Source organism: Echinops telfairi, unplaced genomic scaffold, assembly GCF_000313985.2.
Source record: "Echinops telfairi isolate 266 unplaced genomic scaffold, ASM31398v2 ScPeMD7_34;HRSCAF=130, whole genome shotgun sequence".
In the NCBI taxonomy this organism is placed as follows: domain Eukaryota; kingdom Metazoa; phylum Chordata; class Mammalia; order Afrosoricida; family Tenrecidae; genus Echinops; species Echinops telfairi.
The window spans coordinates 3,673,212-3,692,876 of NW_022103931.1; the positions used below are offsets into that span (position 1 = coordinate 3,673,212).

Here is a 19,665-nt window from a genome sequence, read left to right on the forward strand (position 1 = left end):
CTTTCTAAATTGGGGAGTGGAGGAGTAGGGGGTGGTGTGCTAATCGCCTCTGCCAAGAAGTCTAGAATTCAGCACTGTATCAGCCAAGGGCCTAGGTCCTGGGGCTTCTTCCGTGAGAATCCTAAGTCTTCTCTAAATGGGATGTTTGTCAGCTGCTGGGCCCTGCTGGAGTGTGGATGACTGAGCTGAGAGCTTGCTTCTCACTAGTGAGCAATATAGCCTATTAACATAAAGAGATCTGCTTTTGTTCTGAGGCTATTACTGCATCCCCTGGAGGTTAACTAATGAATTTTGGAGTGAGGAGAAAAGAAGGGGTTCCTCTTTGTGAAGCAATCTACACTTTCAGTTGCATTTTCTTCTTCTCTCTTGAGAAAGATAGACCGTGAACTCTTCATGACTGGTCTAGTGGGGTTTGTGAGTTCAGAGCATTGTTTCTTTCCTCACGACATGCCAGAAAGCAGACATGTAAAACTCAAACAAGTCACTGCCCTTTCCCAGCTTAGAAAACGAACAAAGACAGTTCATGCCAATCAACTCTGCCGGGAGGGGAGAGGTAGAAACTATGGCTCTGGCACTTGGCCACATCCCCCTGACGCCCAGTTCCAGCCCTGTCTGAGTGGTTAACCGAAAGTTGATCAAACAGCAGAATTGAAATGGAAGAAAGTGTGTCATGAGTCATAGCCACTTGTGAGACTGCCTTTCAGATTTGGGATCTGTCCTTTCAGTCTACATGCTCCTGATGATCTGATCAGAAGAATAAGCTTCCTTTAAACAAATACAAAAGCAAGCACAAACTGCAACCTGAACTGAATGGTGGCGGGCAAGTTCAACTTGCTTTCTATCCTTCAACTAATTCCTTCCTGCAATGAATCCAGCTTTCACTGTTGAGAGACATATGAAGGTTCTCAAGGCACATATACAAGTTTCCTTGGACAGATTGCTGAGTGAACAAATGGCTGCTCTGGTTGTTGGCTGAGCTTGTTCATTCAAAACAATCCAGTCTTGACCTTTCCTAGCTAATGGAGGTGGAGTGAGGAGTATATGTATGTAGGGGGGCGGGGCGGGGTAGTGGCAGTGGTTCTGTATATTTCTTGAAACTCATCACCCTGACTTCCGTGTAGACAATCAAACTGAAGAAGGCATAACGTTTCAGAACAGTCACATTCAATCAACCTTAGGCTGAACTAAGTGCACACGTGCAAACTTCTCCCATGGGAGAGTTCTACTGTGGTCGAGGCAATGGAATCCTTCTGTAGCTCGAAACAGGGCCATAAGGTCTCTCCAAGAAAGTGAATAACCATCAAGGGCCCCCAGCCACCCCTACCCCCCAGGTTTGGTAGTCCTCCATCTCCTCTCACACGATTCCCCTCCAAGACAACAGCCAGGCATAGATTAACCTGGGCTTTAATGCAAAAGGTGGCATTCATACTCTTGAGTCTGGACATTTTCTCTGTGTATATTATTAAGGGAAATGAAAAAAAAATCGATAGTGATGGCAGAAATTGTAAGAATGAGAAAACAAAATATTTGAAGATGTGGCTGAAGTAGTCTTTCTTCGGCTATCCAGACTGTGAGTCCATGTAACAGGAAATATAGGATCTTGTGGTCCTTTTTAAAAAAACACCTGTCTTCTCTCCCTTTTTCTACTCAAGTTTAGTAATCAAATCATGCTTGTAGAACCCAGCACTTAGGTGCTGGAGCTATCAGTGGTTTCATAGTCTTTTGAAAACTGTGCTATAATTCTCCGAGCCAGTGGGTTGGTGGTCTTTAGTAGTTCAGCTGCTGAAGGGCGGGACCTTGGCGTTACCTTACTTCCCTTCTTTTGTAGCAGAGCCTTGAAGTCATCATTTCTGCCAGCATCCAGGTTGGCACTGCTGCCTGACCCTGCAGAGGCAGCAGCCTCACTGATTGTAGAATCAGCGGTATTCTTTATTGGTGAGTGGGCGCTTGGTCGGCTGCCTCCAAAAACCTCACCAGGCTCCTTCCAGCCAAGGAGCTTTCTTTTGGACCTAAATAAGAGAGTTTGGTTTAAGTGAAATCATGCAGCAGATGTTTAGTAATGCTTCATATAATTTCATGAATGCCAGTGATATAACCGGAGAACTTCTATGCAGTAATTTTGTATGGAAGTATCTACCAGCTTGCTCAGCCAAGTCCTCCAGAGTTCCTTGTTGGCCCACCTCCTGCTCCCAAATACCTTTCAATGGTCTGTGTCTGCACGCTTAGTCTTGCCCAGGTTCTGGGGCCACAGAAAGATCTAAGGCAGTGGTTCTCCACCTTCCTAATGCTGCGACCCTTTAATACAGATTCTCAGGTTGTGGTGACCCACCCAAACTATAAAATTATTTTCGTTGCTACTTCATAACTGTAATTTTGCTACTGTTATGAAACGGGCCACCCCTGTGAAAGGGTCGTTCGGCCCGCAAAGGGGTCGTGACCCACAGGCTGAGAACCCCTGATCTAAAGCGTCAAGGCTATTAGCTCATAGACTCTGAATCAAATCAGCCTGGGGGAAGACCCTGTCCTAAACTGGTGCCTTAGTTCCCATAACTGGGGTCTTTCCAATTTCCTTGTGAGTAAGCCAACTGGTCCCCATCTGGTTCCCCTTTGCCTGAGTTCCTTCTTTGACACTCCGCCTGGTGCCTCACCCTTTGGAGATATTTTGGTATAAGAAATTCTCTGAATGTTGAATCCTGTGAGGGTTGAATGTCTCTAAAGTCAACAGAGCAGAGCCCTGGTAGCACAGTGGATTAAGTGTGGAGCTACTTACCACAAGTTTGGCAATTTGAACCTAGCAGCCACCCTACATGACAAAAATGTGGAAGTCTGGCCCCGTTAAGATTTCCAGCCTCTAAAACTCCATGGAGCAGTTTGACTTTGTTATGTAGTATTGCAATGAATCAGAATCTACTCAAAAGCAGTGGGTGGGTTCAGTTCGGCTTATTTGTTGATTTTTTGGTAGACAGAATGATGAGAGAAGAGAGTGATGGGAAAGCCAAGCAGTTAGGGGACAAGAGCCTCTGCTCCACTCTAAGGAGTCAGTGCATTTGAGATTGGAGACCCTGCATTGTGCTCACCTATGTAGATATTTGAATTAGTCTTCTGTTTCGATTCTAATGGCTGCTTGGAAGAAGCAGTTTTTCTTTCAGGATAAAGTGGGAAGGCAATTGCAATATGAATTAAGGAAATTGGACTAATTTACCTGTGTACCACAGTAAATAAATTGCAATTGCAATTGAATTAAGGAAATTGGACTAATTTACCTGTGTATCACAGTAAATAAATCTTCAGTTGTGCGGGAAGCCATAAATACATCATCATCATCTTCTGCAATCGATTCAGCTGTTTTATCACTGATTAAGCTTTTTTCTTCCATGCTTGGATCCATAGAACTCCCTACACAGAAGAACCAGAAGGGATAACTTTAACCACAATATCTAGGAGAGTGCATACTCTTTTCTGTTACTTGATGTTCAAAGAAACTATCGGAGGGCAGCAAGTGGATTTTTCATGCTTTAATTTTTCAGAGGAGGAACATGAGCTTCAGTAGAGTAAGAAGATCAAAAGAAACAATGAACCCAATGGACTAATGCAGTGGTTCTCAACCTGTGGGTCGCGACCCCTTTGGGGGTTGAATGACCCTTTCACAGGGGTCGCCCGATTCATAACAGTAGCAAAATTACAGTTATGAAGTAGCAATGAAAATAATGTTATGGTTGGGTGGTCACCACAACATGAGGAACTGTATTAAAGGGTTGGGGCATGAGGAAGGTTGAGAACCACTGGACTAATGGATCACATGAACATCAGTGTCCATGACCGTGAGGCCAGAATAACTAGATTGTGCCTTGCTACCACTACCAATTGCTTGGAAAGGGATCACAATAGAAGACCCTGAATAGAGTGGGAGAAAACTGTGGAACAAAATTTAAAACAATACAATTGATGAGGCCTACTGGGTGGATAGAGACTGGTGGAATCCCTGAGACTGTGGCCCTTAGTTACCTTTCAGGCCGGGAAATGAATTCAGCCTCATGGCTCAATTTTCAGCCAAACAGTGGACAAGTCTATAGGAGTAACAATAACACTAGGAAGGGATGCATACCTTAGACAAATCAACAATTTGAGACCAAAAGGGCAGCATTTGCCCAAGGACAAAGTTCAGCGGGGTTAGGGAAGAAGGAATGGGACAGAAAACCAAGGGAAGGCGTGAGATAAGTGATGTTACACTGTGGGGATTGCGATCAATGATATGAAACAAAATGTATATGGATCATTGAATAGAAAACGGATCTGTTCTGTAAACTTTGACCCAATTCACAATAAAAAGAAAGAATCATTTTGAGAGGGAGAGAGAAAGGAGGCCGAGGAGAAGAAAGAGGAGAGAAAGAAATCGAGCTCCCTTTCCTTTAAAAGGCACAAACAAAGGATCTGCTGGTCACATAGCCTATAACTTCAGAAGCCTACAAGCCATGCCCTGGCACTGGAACCCAGTATGAGTTCAATGTGGCTAATGAAATGTACTACACAAACGAAGTACAACAGAGTTCCTATGGCCAGGTCTGCATGTCTGACTAGGTAGATGGGGTCCTAAAGTCTTAGCATCCTGGAATCTACTTTGCTTTCATTTTATCACCTCTAAGGGCTCAAGGGTAGACTGGCTCAACGTGACCAGGAAGATTCAACCCTAGGTTAGTCCTGGTCCTAAGAGCAGTAGGGCGTTTAGAGTAACCCTAACTCTTAAGTGGAATACCCTCTTGGTCACCTTGGGGCCCGGATGAATTATTTTGGGGCATTTGATTCTGCAGTTGGTACTCCCTTCTCACCCTCGTATCTCCGGTGATTGGAAGAAAAAGACAGAAGACAGCTTACTGACCCATGAGGTTTGCCTGTGGAGTTGACGTCATCTCTTTTCCAGGCAATTGCAGGTCCTCACAGGTAGGCGGACACTTGGCATCTTCCTCCAGGGTGATGATGGGACTGAGAGGCTGCCTTGGCTCTGCCACATAAATGTCCACCTGAGCTGTGGGGGAGGTGAGAGGCAGGTACAGCACACTGGGCTTTTTTGGTACAGGAGGTGGAATCTTGCCTTTCTTTTGCTCAGCTTCTTCCTGACTCTGGAGGCTAATTCTTTCAGGCAAGGCTCTCACTTTGATGCTCTCATCCTCCGCAGTTCCCAGGGGAGGCAGATGTGTTCCTGAGAAGAAAGCGCCAGAGGAACTGGCAAAAGGGGCGAACACTAGTGGTAAGCGCGCTGCAGATTCCCCTGGGCTCCTGCCATCAGAGGAGCTGGAAGACTTTGGTTTCCTCATCACTGTGTAGATGTCTGGAGGGAGTGGCTTCATGTGTTGAATTGAGCTCTTGCTGGTCATAGCCAGAGTAGGTGAAGTTAGTGGGTAACCCCTGGGGCCTGATGGTGTTCTGTGGACCAAGCTCAAAGGCCTTTGGGCCAACGGAGGCTTCTCAGCTACAGGGGGCTTCATTTTTCTCTCAGACAAGGTGAAGACTTCTGTTCCAGGCTCTTCAGCATAGTCGGGACTGTCAGCGTCATCTTCTGGCTCAGACTTGCTGACTGACCTCAGGCGAACAGAACGTAGGTCAGATTGAGTAACCATGGGCATGATTGGCTGGTTGGGACTAGCTTTCTGGGCCAGTTTGGCCCCAAAATTTGTATCTGAGTGATGCCGGCTCACCTTGGTTTTACTTGGGATGGAGATACTCATATAAGACATATCCAGGTTGGTGGAAGAGGTCAAGGGTAAGTCAAATGATAGCCTTGACTTGGAACTTTTCTCCATTGGCGATGTCGGGGGTAGTGATGATTTCCTTTCGGGCACCACTGGACGTACCCGAACACCGCTGCTAGGAGGCGCAAAGTGGCCAAGAGTCAAAGACATGGACACAGTGGGTGTTGGTGTCTCTGACTGACTGGAGTATCCACTAGATGGTGACATTAGTCCGGTGGGCCTTCCTGGAGAGGTTATCTCCCGGGCCTCCATCTCAATGGAGAGTTGTGAAGGCGTAGTGGCTCTGGAGGTGGAAGGGGAAGCAAGAGACTCTGAGCTGCCTTGAACTTGGGTGCACTCAATGACTGTGGTGCCAGTGGCAGTACTAGAGCTGGACAAGGACTGGTAGGTGTCACCAGACTTCCAGTCAGTAAGATCCCAGTGGTGGGAGGGTTGTGTACCTTCAGCATCTTTGAGGGTTGGCATAGGTGGCTGGCCCTGAGCATCTGGGTGGGACAAATTCTGTCTGTGGTGCTCCAAGGACAGACAAAGACTCTTGGGTCTCTGGTCCTTGGGGCACATGCGCCCCCCTTCTGGCAAGAGGACTGGTTCATCTTTGACCAGTGAGACGCTGCGCATCGGTGGAAGAGGCTTCTTTTTGGCCTTCTTGAGCGAGATACTCTTGGACCTTTGCCTTCTGTGCTTGGCCTCCTGTTCGGCACCGAAGGAGGCAATGTTGTCAGCACTGTTACTTCCCTCACAACTTGTACTCGCATAAGGCAGGCCACAGGTTTCGCTGGCCTTCTGCCTTTCATCATAGTCCACCTCGATGATGCCCGAGTCTGTGGGCACAGACAGGGAACGCTCGCGGAATTTGCTGGCCCCACCTGGGCCTCTCTCCAGTCTTGAGGTACCGCTGGTCAGAAGGCCAATCTTGGCAGTTCGTTCTGGGACTTGCCTTCGTTGAGGAGGGTGCTCTGAGTAGCTAGCTAACCCACTGCATCCTGCTGGGTTACCACGAGTGACAGAGAGGGTGGCAGTCTCCTTGGGCACCAGAGGCGGGAGTGTCTTTAAAGAGACCCAAGACTTCCCGGAAGGATTCTTTTCATTTTCATTGACTTGATTGCTCTGGCTGGCAGCACTTGGAATCATGTAGGTGAAAGTATCTCCCTTCCAGGAAGTGGAGAATGTAGATTCTGTTGTTCCATTGCAAGAATTGGGGACACTGTACAACATTCCCATGCTCTCCATGCCCGGAGGGTTGGCACCACTATGCTCTTGGTGAGCTTCTTCCCGATGGCCAGAAGGATTTCTGAGTACTGATGCGGTGAGATTTTGGAACTGAGTTTCCTGACTAAGTGCAATTCTTCCGTGAACACCTTCTGGGACTGAATGGCTGGACCTGCTATCTGAAGTGGTTGAGTTGGCCACACTGTCTGCTGGGATGTTGCTATGACCTGGAGGAGGCAAACACAGAAGGTTAGTGTTGCAGAAGGAGATCCCTCCATCAGTTACCTAGAAATCCGAGCGCCAAACTTTTGCCAAGAAGCTCTTGCCAACAGCTTGGTCAGAATTCCTTGGTTCATCCTTTCCATAGCTGGGGATGCTGGGGAATTTGGGGCCTGCTCATTATCACACAGTCAGTGACAGGGTGCTCTGAATTCTCGTCCATACATCAGTTATGATCGTTTACTAGTAATACTACAACTTTAATGATTTATGAGAACACTCACCATTTTTGAACACCTGCTAGGCAGAAGGTACATGGTAGCCAAAGTACATGAAAGAACGCTAATGCTCAAAGTTGTGTCAAAATTATTACCCCCAGTTAGTAGATGAAAACACTGAGGCTCAGGTAGGTTATATAACTTGGTCAAAGCCTCCGAGTAAGGCAGTGAAGGGGCTAGGACTTACATCCAGATCTCTCCAGTCTGTGCTCTTTGGATGGCACTTATTTAATGGTAGCAATGGTTTTTAAGATGTTATTAAGATGTTGATTTTAGAGACCATCCCTTTTCCCCTTTAACTGTTTGCCTAATTTTGGCCTATAGCATGGGAGACAAAAGTATAATGAACTTAGTAGCCTGGGAGATAATATTCAATTGCTCTCCTTGTTCAATTGCTGCTCTTGGCAAAAGACCCATTGGTAGTCATAATTACCATACTGGCATTTTTTTTTTTTTAAGGAAATCCAAAGCCTATTTTTCCCATCTACCCATGTTCCCTATCACCTCAATACCACCTGGGGCAAGATTGGTGGGAGTAAGCCAGGGAATGGGTCTGTGAAATCGGTGGTGGTGGGGGGGGGTCACCTTCGTCTCGCTGGGAATAGTTAGAGGATCCAATAATGGTCCGCCTCCGCCTCAGGGTGGACTTGGGGTTCACGGCTGTCTCCGTGTTAAACAACGAGTGTCGCAAACGTGCATGTTTATCAAACTGCTGTCCTGTAGCCAAAATAAAGACACTTGGGTACATCCTGGTTTCTGCTGAAAGTACAGTGGAAATTGGCCCCAGGTAAAGCGAAGAGATGATGGTAGTAGCAATGAGTATGAGTAGTGTTTGAGCAGGTGGTATGTTCCTCCCTTCCCTCCCAATTTGGCCCTGGGCACTCACAGCCCCAAGGGACACATACTGGGCTTCATAGGGCATCTCCAGGTTCACTCATGGGTCTCAGATGGGCTAAAATGGTGGTTTTCAACCTTGGCTGTGTATTGAAATAAACCAGAGCATTTGAAACTCCAATACCTGGACCCCACCTCATAAACATTTAAATCTCTGGGAGTAAGCTCAAGTATAAGAAGCATCTTGGGTGATTCTGATGTACATCCAGGGTGAGAGAGCCAGTGTAGACCAACAGGTTGAGACTAGTTGTTTCTGAATTGGAATCCACTTTAAGGGAAAGCCAGGTTAACATTTCCGAAAAGCTGTCCCACAGTCTCCCACCAACCAAGAAGCCACCAGATATTCTGTTCCATAATATGATCACACTATCAACCCCCACCCCCACCCTACCCCCGCATAGTAATTAAGGCAAGGGAGTAATGGTCTCTTAAGGTGTTGGGTTGGTCATCAGCTCCTGTGAAGTTGTTGGGGCCGGACCAGGGAAGTTATAAGTTCCCCTGACCCTCTCTTATTCAGCAGCTAGCCAACTACAGCCCTCTCCTCGTGGCCTGTGGCTGCATATGCATACCCATACTTCAGCAAGTGGCTCAGTGGAAGAAACTCAGGGACAGCCTTCTCCAGCATAATAGCGACATTTAGAAACAAAGCACGCAGCATCACTTTATGAATCTCTCCTCACCACCTCTTCTTGCTCAGTACATGCTCCCAGGCTGTGGGTTCTGTTCCCGACCTCTGAGTTCCAGAGATGCCACCGCCTTCCCAGAGATCATCACTCTATGTGGATCTGTCCTCATTGTCTTTACCAACTTTGTCGAGTGTACCATGGGTTGGTGTTGGCCCACTAGATCCCTCTGGCCCTTTGGGGCAACTTAAGTCTGGATTTCCTCAGGTCACTGGCCCTATCTGCCCCAGTCCCCCCTCTATAACTGACCATTCTCCTTTTATTCCACTTACAGTTGATGGAGTGTAGGGCACAAACTAATAATGGGCATGCTATGTGTGACCTATGTCCTCAAAGCCACTACCAAGTGGGCTACATGTGCCACTGTTTCTACTGTTATGGGCAGGGAGCTCTGGATTCCCTAATGATGGTTACCGTCCTTCTTGAAAAGCTTGCCAAGCAAGTTGAGAAGCTCACCGAGCTAGAAGACCTGTTGTGTCCTTAAAGGGCCACAAGGCCTCTGGTCTGTGCTCTAGGTATGTTCCCTCCCCTCTCCCACCAGCACGAAGACTCGCCCACGTCCCCTTCAATTTCTGTGTGAACCAACCCTGGCTTTGGCAAAAGAGGTTGTCTTTCCCCAAACAAAAAAGAATAGACAAACTGAAAGTTTCTGTACACACTTGAAAGAGCATACAGGTTCATAAAGTTTTAGAGTTTGTGTTTAGGAAAAAAGTTGTTTACTATCAGATGGCGTTGTAGTGCCAATAGGCAGTAGAGAAGCAGCAACAGAGGCCCCCCTTTTGCATGCCTCTGCCCCGTGAACAGGGCCATGATGAAGACAGAGCAGGATGAGCTAGAAGCAGAGAGGATGGTCCGCAGTGGGAATGGATGCAAGCGAACAGAGGGCGTGTTCAGCAACTCTACCAGATATGTCGATGGGCACAATGCCAGAGTGCGTGGAGCAAGGCGGAGGCCACCGCCTCTCCTCTAGGATGGGCAGAGGGGAAAGACTTTTCCAGGCCGTTTGATTGCTGGTTGTGGTAGACAGGCTCAGTGAGGTCTCAGGGGTCCTGACACCCAGGGTGGTGGTCTCATCCTTGCTCAGCTGCCATTTTGTAGGCTGTTGGGAAAGAAGGCGATGGAAAGGGTGTATTCCCAACTGGAGATGAGTTAGTGCCCACGGTTGGCTGTTCAGCTAGGGGGGTTAGGGTCATCAGTTTGGAGCCAGGATAGGCTGCCTGGTCAGGTACTGGCCTGTGCAGGGCCCATCCAGGCGGGGCTGCAGAGTAGCTCTGCTGGCACATGAAGGTAAACTGCAGCTTCCAGTGGGCCATGTCAGCAGCTGGTGGTCCCCTGTCAGTGGGCACAGGGTGAATGCTACACGCTGGTTTTCTCAGGTCAGGGAAGAGGCAACTCACCATGGACACTAACTCCAGATGCCTGGTAGGCTGGGGCCTTGGATTGAGAGTAGGCTCAGGGGGCTCCTCAGAAGGGCGGAAGGTCTGCCCCAGGAATCTGGTTTCTGAATCCTGTTCCTCATATTCTTCTGAAAAATAGCACAGTGGATACACAGTCTAGGGGCCATAGCCACACACTGGGCTACGGAAGGGCCATGAGCCAGGACTCCTGCTCTAACCACGAGGCCGGACTTACACTGTTTCTGTAGCATATTTCCTGGTATCCGAGCCTCTGAGTTCTGAAAGAAGAAAACTCTTCTACCTAGGGCTCAGAGGGCTGAACAGAAAAGGAAGGCAAGAAATTCAATCTGCGCTGGCTCAGGGACCAAACCATTGTCTCTGAGCCCCACTCGAAGAAGTGCGCCATGCAGAGAGAGGGCTCAGGGTGCCAACATCTTTTGCTACTTGTTATTGCAAGAGTCATTTTTTGAAGTCCTTCTGCAGATTTTCTGCAACCCTACCAGAGAAGTGACCTGTGTCAAGCAAGAAGAAATTGGCATTTGAAAGTCCAACCTGGAAATCTCTCTTTGATGTCAAGAGTTCTGACTTGAACGCCCCCCCCCCTTTGGCCTGGTTTCCTGCACTTAAGTTCCACTTTGGGTAGTGTCAGGTGTAGGAGAGGTATGCTGAAGGAAAGGAAAGAAAGTAGTGCCATGGGGGGAGGAGAAGTTTGGGGGCATTGTCAGGGAATAAGAAGGATACAGCACGAGTAGAGTGGGTTTGATTTCTGTGAGTTAGATGAGTGAATGAAGAGAGCCAGGGTAAAGCGAAGAATAAACAGGTGTGCTTCTATTTACATTTGGACACCGACTCTTAGAGTCACAGGAACTTGAGGGTTGGCAGGACCTCAAAGGTTCACTGTTCTGTGTTAGACCTGCTCCCTCAGCAGCCTTAAACAGCCTTAAATAGCAGACCTTAAGTGCTGTTTAGCCTGGGCACACACCTGCATGAGGGGGCACTATTTTATGGTGACCAGACGTTCTGCTTTTGACAGGACAGTCCCGATTTTTAACAATTTTTCCCGCGTCCCACGGCATTTTAAAAAAGTCCCAATGTTTGGAAAGGATGCACGACAAGCTAGGATAGCGGTTTTCGGCTGCCATGTGGCTATTTCGCCAGGATATGAGTTTTATCAATGGTGTCCCGCTTTTGTACTGCTTTACCAATGTTAAAATCTGGTCACCTTACACTATTTCCTTCCAAAGGCATCTCATATCATCCATGGATAGTTGAGGCTGTCAGGTGTGTCATGAAGTTCACCCTGTCTTGAGGTGAAATCTCTCTAAGGTTTCTATCCTAGTTCTAGTTCTGCTCTTGCTGGCCTGAGAGAACACATTGACTTTACACTTTCCCTGCACGACAGCAACTCTATTCTGGGAACACAAGTCGCACCATGTTCCTTGGGATCTTGCTTTTCTGTGGTCGTTGTTGCTGTGGTAGGGGGTTATAGCCCTTTGGGGATTGTCTGCTATCCAAATGAGTTAACCTTTGTTGGGATGCATCCACGAGAGCTGTTATGATCTTTTTAATTTTTTCTTTCACACTTAGCATTCACACAAATGTTTCCTAAGCACCTCTTGGGGATCCAGCCCTGTGCTTCTGGAAATACTGAGCTACTAAAATGTGATTCTTTCCATTGAGAAATTCAAGTCTGGTGAGGTTCACCAAATATATACCCAGGAGGAGCACATGACGGAATAATTGAATGAATACGTGAGAGAACAAGCACTTCAGAACTATATACGTCCTCTCAGCCTGGATGATACAAAGTGCTACGTTGTGCTATGGAGGGAATGCAAAGCACAGAATTAATGTCAGACGATGTGTTGTTGTTGTAGAGGTAAGGGTATAACTTTGAAAAAAGTGTAAGAATGAGGATGAAGAGAAGGGGGGAAGGGCTTCTAGGCTTGGAAAAGTGACCTGAACTGGACATGCATAAATGGTAGGCGTGGCAATGCATGTCTATCGAGCTTCTGACGATCGCTGAGCGTTTATTTTTATCTTCTGATTAAGGCACTGTGTACGCAGAGTACATTTCACAAAGTGTAAGCGTTCCGTTCAGCGAGTTAGATGTATCCAGACCCTCTGGTGATCGTGCCCAGATAGTTGCAGCAGCCTAGTTGTCCTCCTCATAGCGCTTTTGCCACCTCTGTTGAATCAAACCTTTCTCCTCGAGGTGTCTGTCCTTCGCATCGTAGGGAATCACAATGGATTGATCTCCCTCTGCCCACGTTCCAATGGACATGTAATGGGAATTGATATTATGCCCTAACAAGGGTTTCTCCAGCTGCAAGCTCATCTTGCTTAGCGGTTTACACACTTTCTACCACTACTCTTTGCAAAACTGTACTGTAAGGAATTCGAATCTTCGTTTTAAAGATGACTGATTCATCTGACGCGGAGGGAGTTGGGGCCATCGGCATAATGTGACACAGCTAGCTCCATGTGGCATTTGCATGCGATTCCAGTTCTGTCTGCTTCCAGTCTGGACTTTCTCCACCCTGCCTGCTGTATGCCATCTGAGTGCATGGGCAAAACGGCTGGAGCTGCTGCATGGGAATGAAGTGAATGCTGGGGGCTGTGCCTTTGGGGTGATGTGAGCCATCCAGGAAGCGCAGGGTCAAGTTTCCTGCAAGAGCAGAGTGAATGCAGCCCAACTCCAGGGACTCAAAGGCATGAGCCACCTGCAAAGAGAAGGCTGGTCGCAAGGGGTTGGTCTCACATTGTGAGGGCATCTTTGTGAATGGCCTGACCCACTGACCTGCTCCAGCCTCGGCCCCCTTTCCCCCTTGGCCTCCTGAATTGACCTGTTGTTGTGAAGTGGATTCCGATTCTGAGAGACACTGGAGGATGAACTAGCCACGGGTTTCCAAGGCTGTCTGTCAATCTTTACAGAAGCAGACCTCCACATCTGTCCCCTGGGTGGTTGGTAGTTTCCAACCCTGGGCCTTCTGGTAGTTGCTGAGAGCCAGGCAGGGGTAGTGCCCATTGGTGGAAACAGAATCTTCCAAGTGGCAGGTGGGACATGTGTGCTTTGGTTGTCACTGTGTTGGTCACTGCCGACTTGTTCTCCCTCCTGGTGGCCCTCCCTTGGCCTTGGGCCACAGCAACACAGGCTCCTGGCTGGGCTGCCCGTCACTCTCAGAACCTTGCCCCAGGCTCTGCAGCGTGAGCTGCACCTCGCCAAGCAGGTCCTCCCCGCTCTGGGGCCTGCCTGAAGTGCGGAGCCGGTCCCCTGGCGGTGGCCACGGTGACCTCGAGTGGGCAGTTGCCTTCTCATTTTCCTGAGCCGACTTCACGGCAGCTAAGGAAGGAGAGAGTCAGTAGGAGGCGCGGCCGAGGGAGACTGGTCAGTGGGATTGCCTCCCCCCCACCCACACACACACCACGGGCCCGCCTGGGGTGGCGCTGGGGGTGAGGCAGGAAGGCGAGGTGGCATTTCAAATGAGGCTCTCCGGTGGCCACAAGGGTTGTCCTCTCCAGCTGCTGCCGCCTCGGCTGCCTCCCGCTGCTCTGCAGCCAGCTCCCTGCGCACCGCCTTTGCTGGCCCCTGGCCTCGGCCAGCGATGGGGTCACGTGGCCCAGGGCCCAGCGCAGGGGACCCACGCACACACTGCCCACGCGGGGCCACGTGGGAGATGCGGCCCAGCCCGCCGCCTGCTCTTGCGTCTGGATGCAGCCCTTCCTGCACTTTGGCATCAAAGGCTTAAAAGGCCCAGGGAACATAGCCCCTCTACCTGTCTGAGGCAGCTGGAACTCTCCATGAGCCCACACATGGCGAATGTAGCCCCGCGAGAATAAGAATACAGTGAACCCTCGCCACTTCGCGCTTCGACTTCCGCTGCTTCACTCTATCGCTGTTTTTGTGTAACAGCACCCACTGTCTACACCCGCTCCTTCAGAGGAAAAAGACCCCACTGCCTACACCCGCTCCTTCAGAGGAAAAAGACGGCGACCCACCTGTAGAGTACATCCCTTAAGTCATTTCATAGGCTATTGATTACAGTATTTATAAGAACTATGTATAATAATACTGTATGTGAAATATGTAATACTGTAAACTAGATGCCATAAATAATATAATAAATAATAAATGATAATTGTAACATCCAAAATGTTTTACTGTATTTTCCCTTTTTCATTTAATAAATTGGGTAATACGAGTGTAATGGTGACTAAAGGGTGTTTTTTCATGTCCTCTATGCTCTAACTACGAAAATATTTGATTTACAAATAAGGAATCCTACTTCGCGGAATTTCATTTATCATGGTAGGGTCTAGAACTGATTAATCGTGATAAACGAGGGTTCACTGTAATTACAGGGGTGGCATGGAGGGTGGGGGTGGAGTGGGGGGAGAATGCCAATTGGGGCCTTCAGCTTCAAAGAGCCCTACCAGAAGTTAACTCCTTGTTACCTTCTTGAGTTCGATCTGCTAGCTAGCGGATACCCAGAGAGCGCCTGCCCATCCTGGCGGAGGATAACTGCCCTTCTTAAGCAGGCTTCCAGTGCCCCTGGAGGCCTAGTCGATCCCAGATGCATTGCAAATTAGCATAATCCAGGATTATGGTGCCTCTGAAAGCCCAATGACCCCTCACATCTGCCCAACCTACGACTGACTGCCGTTGCCACCCCTCTAACACCCACTGCCAGCGATGGAATCCTTGTCAGGCGACCGCCTCTCCCTGCCCATATTCCTGATACAACGAGAGACTTTCATTGTCAACTCTGGGCATCACGTCCCTAGAGGCACCAAGCAGGTGGCCTTTCTGATTTCCTTTCTACTGGTCTATCTCCATCACCTCAGAGAGAAGCCCCAGCATGCCAGTTTCCTGTGCTTCTTGTATGAAACCTGTAAGCAATTCTGTGGCCCATCTCCCCATCTGTGGCTGAAAAGGCCATTGATTAGCTCAAGCAAAGACACTGCACCCCCTGCAGCCACGCAGATGCTTCCCAATTCCGCTCCAATTCTGGTCTTGGTATAACTGCTGTCTCCAATACCAATTCATTACAGATCAGGTGGATTTGTCTGCAAAGAGCTCTGATAGCCACCCCAAATGGTCAACTTGGATGACTTGATTCTTCAATGTGTGGAGCTAGAAAGACAAATATGTATCCCCAAGCCAAACCCGCTCCCTGAGGTTCACAATCTCTGATACTTTTGCTGCTCACCTTAATGATGAAGAAAGGAAAAATCATGGGTAGGACCATGAGGATGAACATGAAGAGGCTTTACCTGAAAGATCAATGCAAGTGCATAAAGTCATTTTGGCAAGAAATGAGGGAGGAGGAGGTGGAAGAGATGAGGAAGGAGGAGGAAGAAGGAAAAGATGAGAGAGGAGGAGATAAAACAGAAAGAGGAGGAGGAAGAGACAAGGAAGAAAACAGCACAAACATGAGAATAAGGATAAGAATAAAATTTTATGAGGATGGGGCTGAGGAACCAGACCAGAACAAGAGATGGAGATGTCTGGGAGGACCAAGATCAGCACATGGACACTACAAAGAGCCCATTGTCCTATACTTTATCCCAGGATCCTGGCTCTGCAAGTGACAACCATGCCCCAAAAATGTCCTCAATGCCTCGCTGCCCATAATACAACCTGGTAGATGGAGGAAGCAGAATTGCGTTCCACTTCTGGAAAGGAGCCCTGGTACCAATTCACCATTGTCCAGCTCACCACAGACTTACGAGCACATCACTTGGGGCAATGCCAAATGAGAAGGTACAGCTCAGTATTATTCACCTTACCCTGAGACAGGGGTCATGTGTTGCATGCAGCCAGACTCACACATGAGTGCTGGGGCAAGGTGACACCTCAGAGCCACTCAGCTCCCTTTCCTGCATCCCCTGCCCCAGCTATTGCTGCTACACCCATCCCATTTGTTGACGAGTCCGCTCCAGAGAGATGTCCAGACTTACAGACCCTGGAGAAGACATGCATAACAGAAAACCTGCAGTGCGCCAGACCAGCTGGCAAGCATGACTAAGGAGTGGCACGTCCCCAACCAAGGTCACATGGGAAGGAGGTGTCAGCATTGGCTGTCATCTGGGCATATGCTCGCCTGAGCCCAGACACAAGCCAGAGAACAGGTTTCCAGGCCTGCTTTCCTGATGGAACTGGTTCCCCTCTGGTGCTTCACTGCCAGTTGTTGTTAACCCTTAACCTCTCTTACGTTTAGTTCACCCTGTGATACATGGTTTTACCCTCCGATTAGCTTACCAGGACCTCACTCACTGCTTCCTTGGCCTGTCCCAATGATATAAAGGACAGGCTACACTGAACAACTAAAGCGACGGAGGCCAGTTACTAGAGATAGTATGGGTTGGGATGATTTCTCAACGTTTAATTCCTCTTGTATATAAATCTCTTTCTTATACAAAACAAAACAAAAACAACAACAACAACAAGAGAAATATACTTGGAAGCCTCCACATGTCTCAAGCTACACCTCCAGCAGAAAGGCCTTGAAGGAGACCCTCCATCCGGTCTAGTGAGCGAACCTGTGCAAAGCCACATGTCAAATGGACAACATGGCTGAGCTTTGTCCTTAGGTCACTGTGTAAACCAGTGCTTCTCGACCTTTCTAATACCACGACACTTTAATACAGTTCCTCATGTTGTGGTGACCCCCCCCCCAACCATAAAATCATTTTTGTTGCTACTTCATAACTGTAATTTTGCTACTGTTATGAATCGGGCAACCCCTGTGAAGGGGTAGTTTGACCCCCAAAGGGGTTGCAACCCACAGGTTGAGAACCGCTGGTGTAAGCGGATTCCCTTCCAATGCCTTCCAATGACACTGCCCAACAAAAATTTTTTTTTCTTGGTGTCTTCATTTTTAGGCCTGTTCCTGGAGTTATTTGGGGTGCTGATTCCGAAAATTGCCTTGAATAGACTGCATCAATTATAGTTTCTTAGACATAGCATTCCACTATATCTTTTTAGCTATTATGTTAATCTGTTATTAATTTATCATCCTACTTTTAAATATGAGAAGAATTCAGACCTACAAATTGTAGGATAATACAAAAAAGGTAAGAAATATTGGAAAAAGGATTAGGTATTCATAGAAAAAGCGGGGAGGACCAACTTCCAAGTGGGGGGAAATGACTAACAATACTTTTAAGAACCCTAAGGGGGGACTATGCCCAGTAACATGCACATAATAAACGACATTGGCCCTAGTTTCTGTACACACCCTGGGGACCCAGGCCAAGTGCCATAGATGGGGGCATTGAATCATGGATCTTCAAGGCGCACAAACGCTCCAAAGGCCATACCAGAGGGATCCGTTGTGGAAACTGCAGTAGGTGAACTAGAATGTACCTCGAACACAGCTGTAAACTGAGGACTTAAGACTGAAATTACATGGTGTTTGAAGAAGTAAAAGACAGCTAAGCCAAGAGTATTGAATTGTTGGCAGGCAGACAAACATTGTCTCAGTACATCAAGGCCCTACTTGCTGTGTTAAGAGAGATATTATTCTGGCAGATCTGTGATTGACATTGTCAGTGAGTATTAATGTAAATTTTGCCTGACAACCAACTCCCATTGTGTGAATAGTGGATTCAGACACATAAGGATTTATTTTGTACAAATGAATAATTCAGGTATTGTGACATGTAATTAGTCTACACTTGTTCAATATCCCTCTCTCAACAGTGTTTTAAATATTAGTACCATGTGCTGGAAAAATGGATGTCTACCTGCAGAAAAGTGAAGCAAGACCCTTGTCTTACTCCAGCCACAAGAATAAACTCAAGGTGGATCACAGATCTCGAGGTAAAACCCCAAACTATTAGAGCCATCAATGAGGGAATTGGGACCAACCTGAGAACTTTGGTGCAGGGAATACATAGGCTATCAGAAATAGGGAAGGACACAAACACAGATGAGGCACAAATTGACAAGTGGGATATACTGAAGATAAAACACCTGTGTACATTGAAAGAATTCACCAAGAGAGTAAAAAGAGAGTCCACTGACTGGGAAAACATCTTTAGTAATGACACATCAAATAAAGGCCTTATTACTAAAATCTACAATCCTCTGCTAGCTTCCAAAAAGAAAAAAAAAAACAATTGCCCACTGAGGAGGTAGGCAAAGGACCTGAGCAGATGTTTCCCAAGGGCAGAAATCCGAATGGCCAATAAACATACGAGAAAATGTTCCCGATCATTAGCCATAAGAGAAATGCAGAATAAAACAACAATGAGATGTCACCTAACAACACCCTCAAAGATAGCCCAATTCAAAAAATGAGAAAGCAACAAGTGTTGGAGGGGCTGTGGTGAGATAGGACCTCTCATCCACTGCTGGTGGACCTGTAGGTATGTACAGCCACTACGGAAATCGATTTGGTGATTTCTCAAACAGATGGAAATTGAGCTACCATACGACCCAGAAATTCCCCTACTGGGCATATACCCAGAAGAGGCAAGAAACAAACGATGGCCAGACATCTGTGCTCCAATGTTCATCATGGCACAGTTCACAATCGCAAGGAGTTGGAAACAACCCAAATTCCATCAACAGACAAATGGATTAAAAATTTGTGGTACATACATACAAGGGAGTACTATGCATTGCTAAAAAGCAGTGATGAACGCATGAAGCACATCGCTGCATGGGAAGAACTAGAGGAAATTATGCTAAGTGAAGTAAGCCAAGCACAAAAGGACAAGTACAAATGAGTCCGCTGAGGTAAGCTTACGAAAAAAATGCAAAAGGGGCATAGGGAAAAAGCTACAAATATTCCTGGGATGAGGTCCAGGTAGTATGGCAGGGGCCAGACCAAATCCAGGGATACACATGGGAGCCAACTAAAAAAGAGGGGGGAGGGATGGGTAGTGGGGGAACAGGGCACTAACACACTCAAGGGGAGGGTATTGTTTATATCTTCACAGGAAAAGAGTGACCAGACTCCAACCTGGTGCTCCAAGATGTGAATGCAACATACCGGCATGAAGCAGGGAACCAGTAGAGAGGTCTGAGGGGCTGGCCCCAATCCCAACTACGTGGACAGCCACCCCTCCCCCCAAAAGAATTTACTTCAGAGGACAGCACTGAAGCTACAGCTTAGGGAGAGGGACATGTCAGATCAGACCACATGGGCGCAAATGAAGGGGGAGGAAGAGAGAATAGAGCACACCCTGGCCCACCAAGCCTTGAGGACGATATCTCTGCTCAGAGCAG

At 47.7% G+C, this 19,665-nt stretch overlaps 2 protein-coding genes across 2 annotated transcripts; one reads left to right on the forward strand and one right to left on the reverse strand.

Annotated features, from left to right (window-relative positions):
- Positions 1-1,449: 1,449 nt before the first annotated feature.
- Positions 1,450-14,192, reverse strand: NHSL2 (NHS like 2). Its single transcript, XM_045290222.1, has 8 exons — positions 13,853-14,192; positions 13,615-13,770; positions 10,428-10,555; positions 9,934-10,129; positions 8,039-8,170; positions 4,877-7,183; positions 3,264-3,396; positions 1,450-2,009 (listed from the first exon to the last, which is right to left on the reverse strand). Exons 1-8 carry the CDS (start codon positions 14,190-14,192, stop codon positions 1,688-1,690), a joined length of 3,714 nt encoding a protein of 1,237 aa, XP_045146157.1. The 3' UTR covers positions 1,450-1,687.
- A 928-nt stretch (positions 14,193-15,120) lies between these two features.
- RTL5 (retrotransposon Gag like 5) lies at positions 15,121-16,187 on the forward strand. The gene is given in 8 exon segments (XM_045290223.1): positions 15,121-15,346; positions 15,349-15,423; positions 15,426-15,479; positions 15,482-15,617; positions 15,619-15,690; positions 15,692-15,866; positions 15,910-16,029; positions 16,032-16,187. Coding segments are annotated over 8 exon segments (1,014 nt in total).
- The last annotated feature ends 3,478 nt before the right edge of the window (positions 16,188-19,665 follow it).

Coding starts and splice junctions, on each gene's coding strand:
- NHSL2 (XM_045290222.1), bottom strand. CDS start 14,192: ATGTTCCCTGGGCCTTTTAAGCCTTTGATGCCAAAGTGCAGGAAGGGC. Junction 10,130..10,427: donor ATCTGGAGTTAGTGTCCATG/GTGAGTTGCCTC, acceptor CTTTCCCAACAG/CCTACAAAATGGCAGCTGAG. Junction 7,184..8,038: donor CTATTCCCAGCGAGACGAAG/GTGACCCCCCCC, acceptor TGCCTCCTCCAG/GTCATAGCAACATCCCAGCA.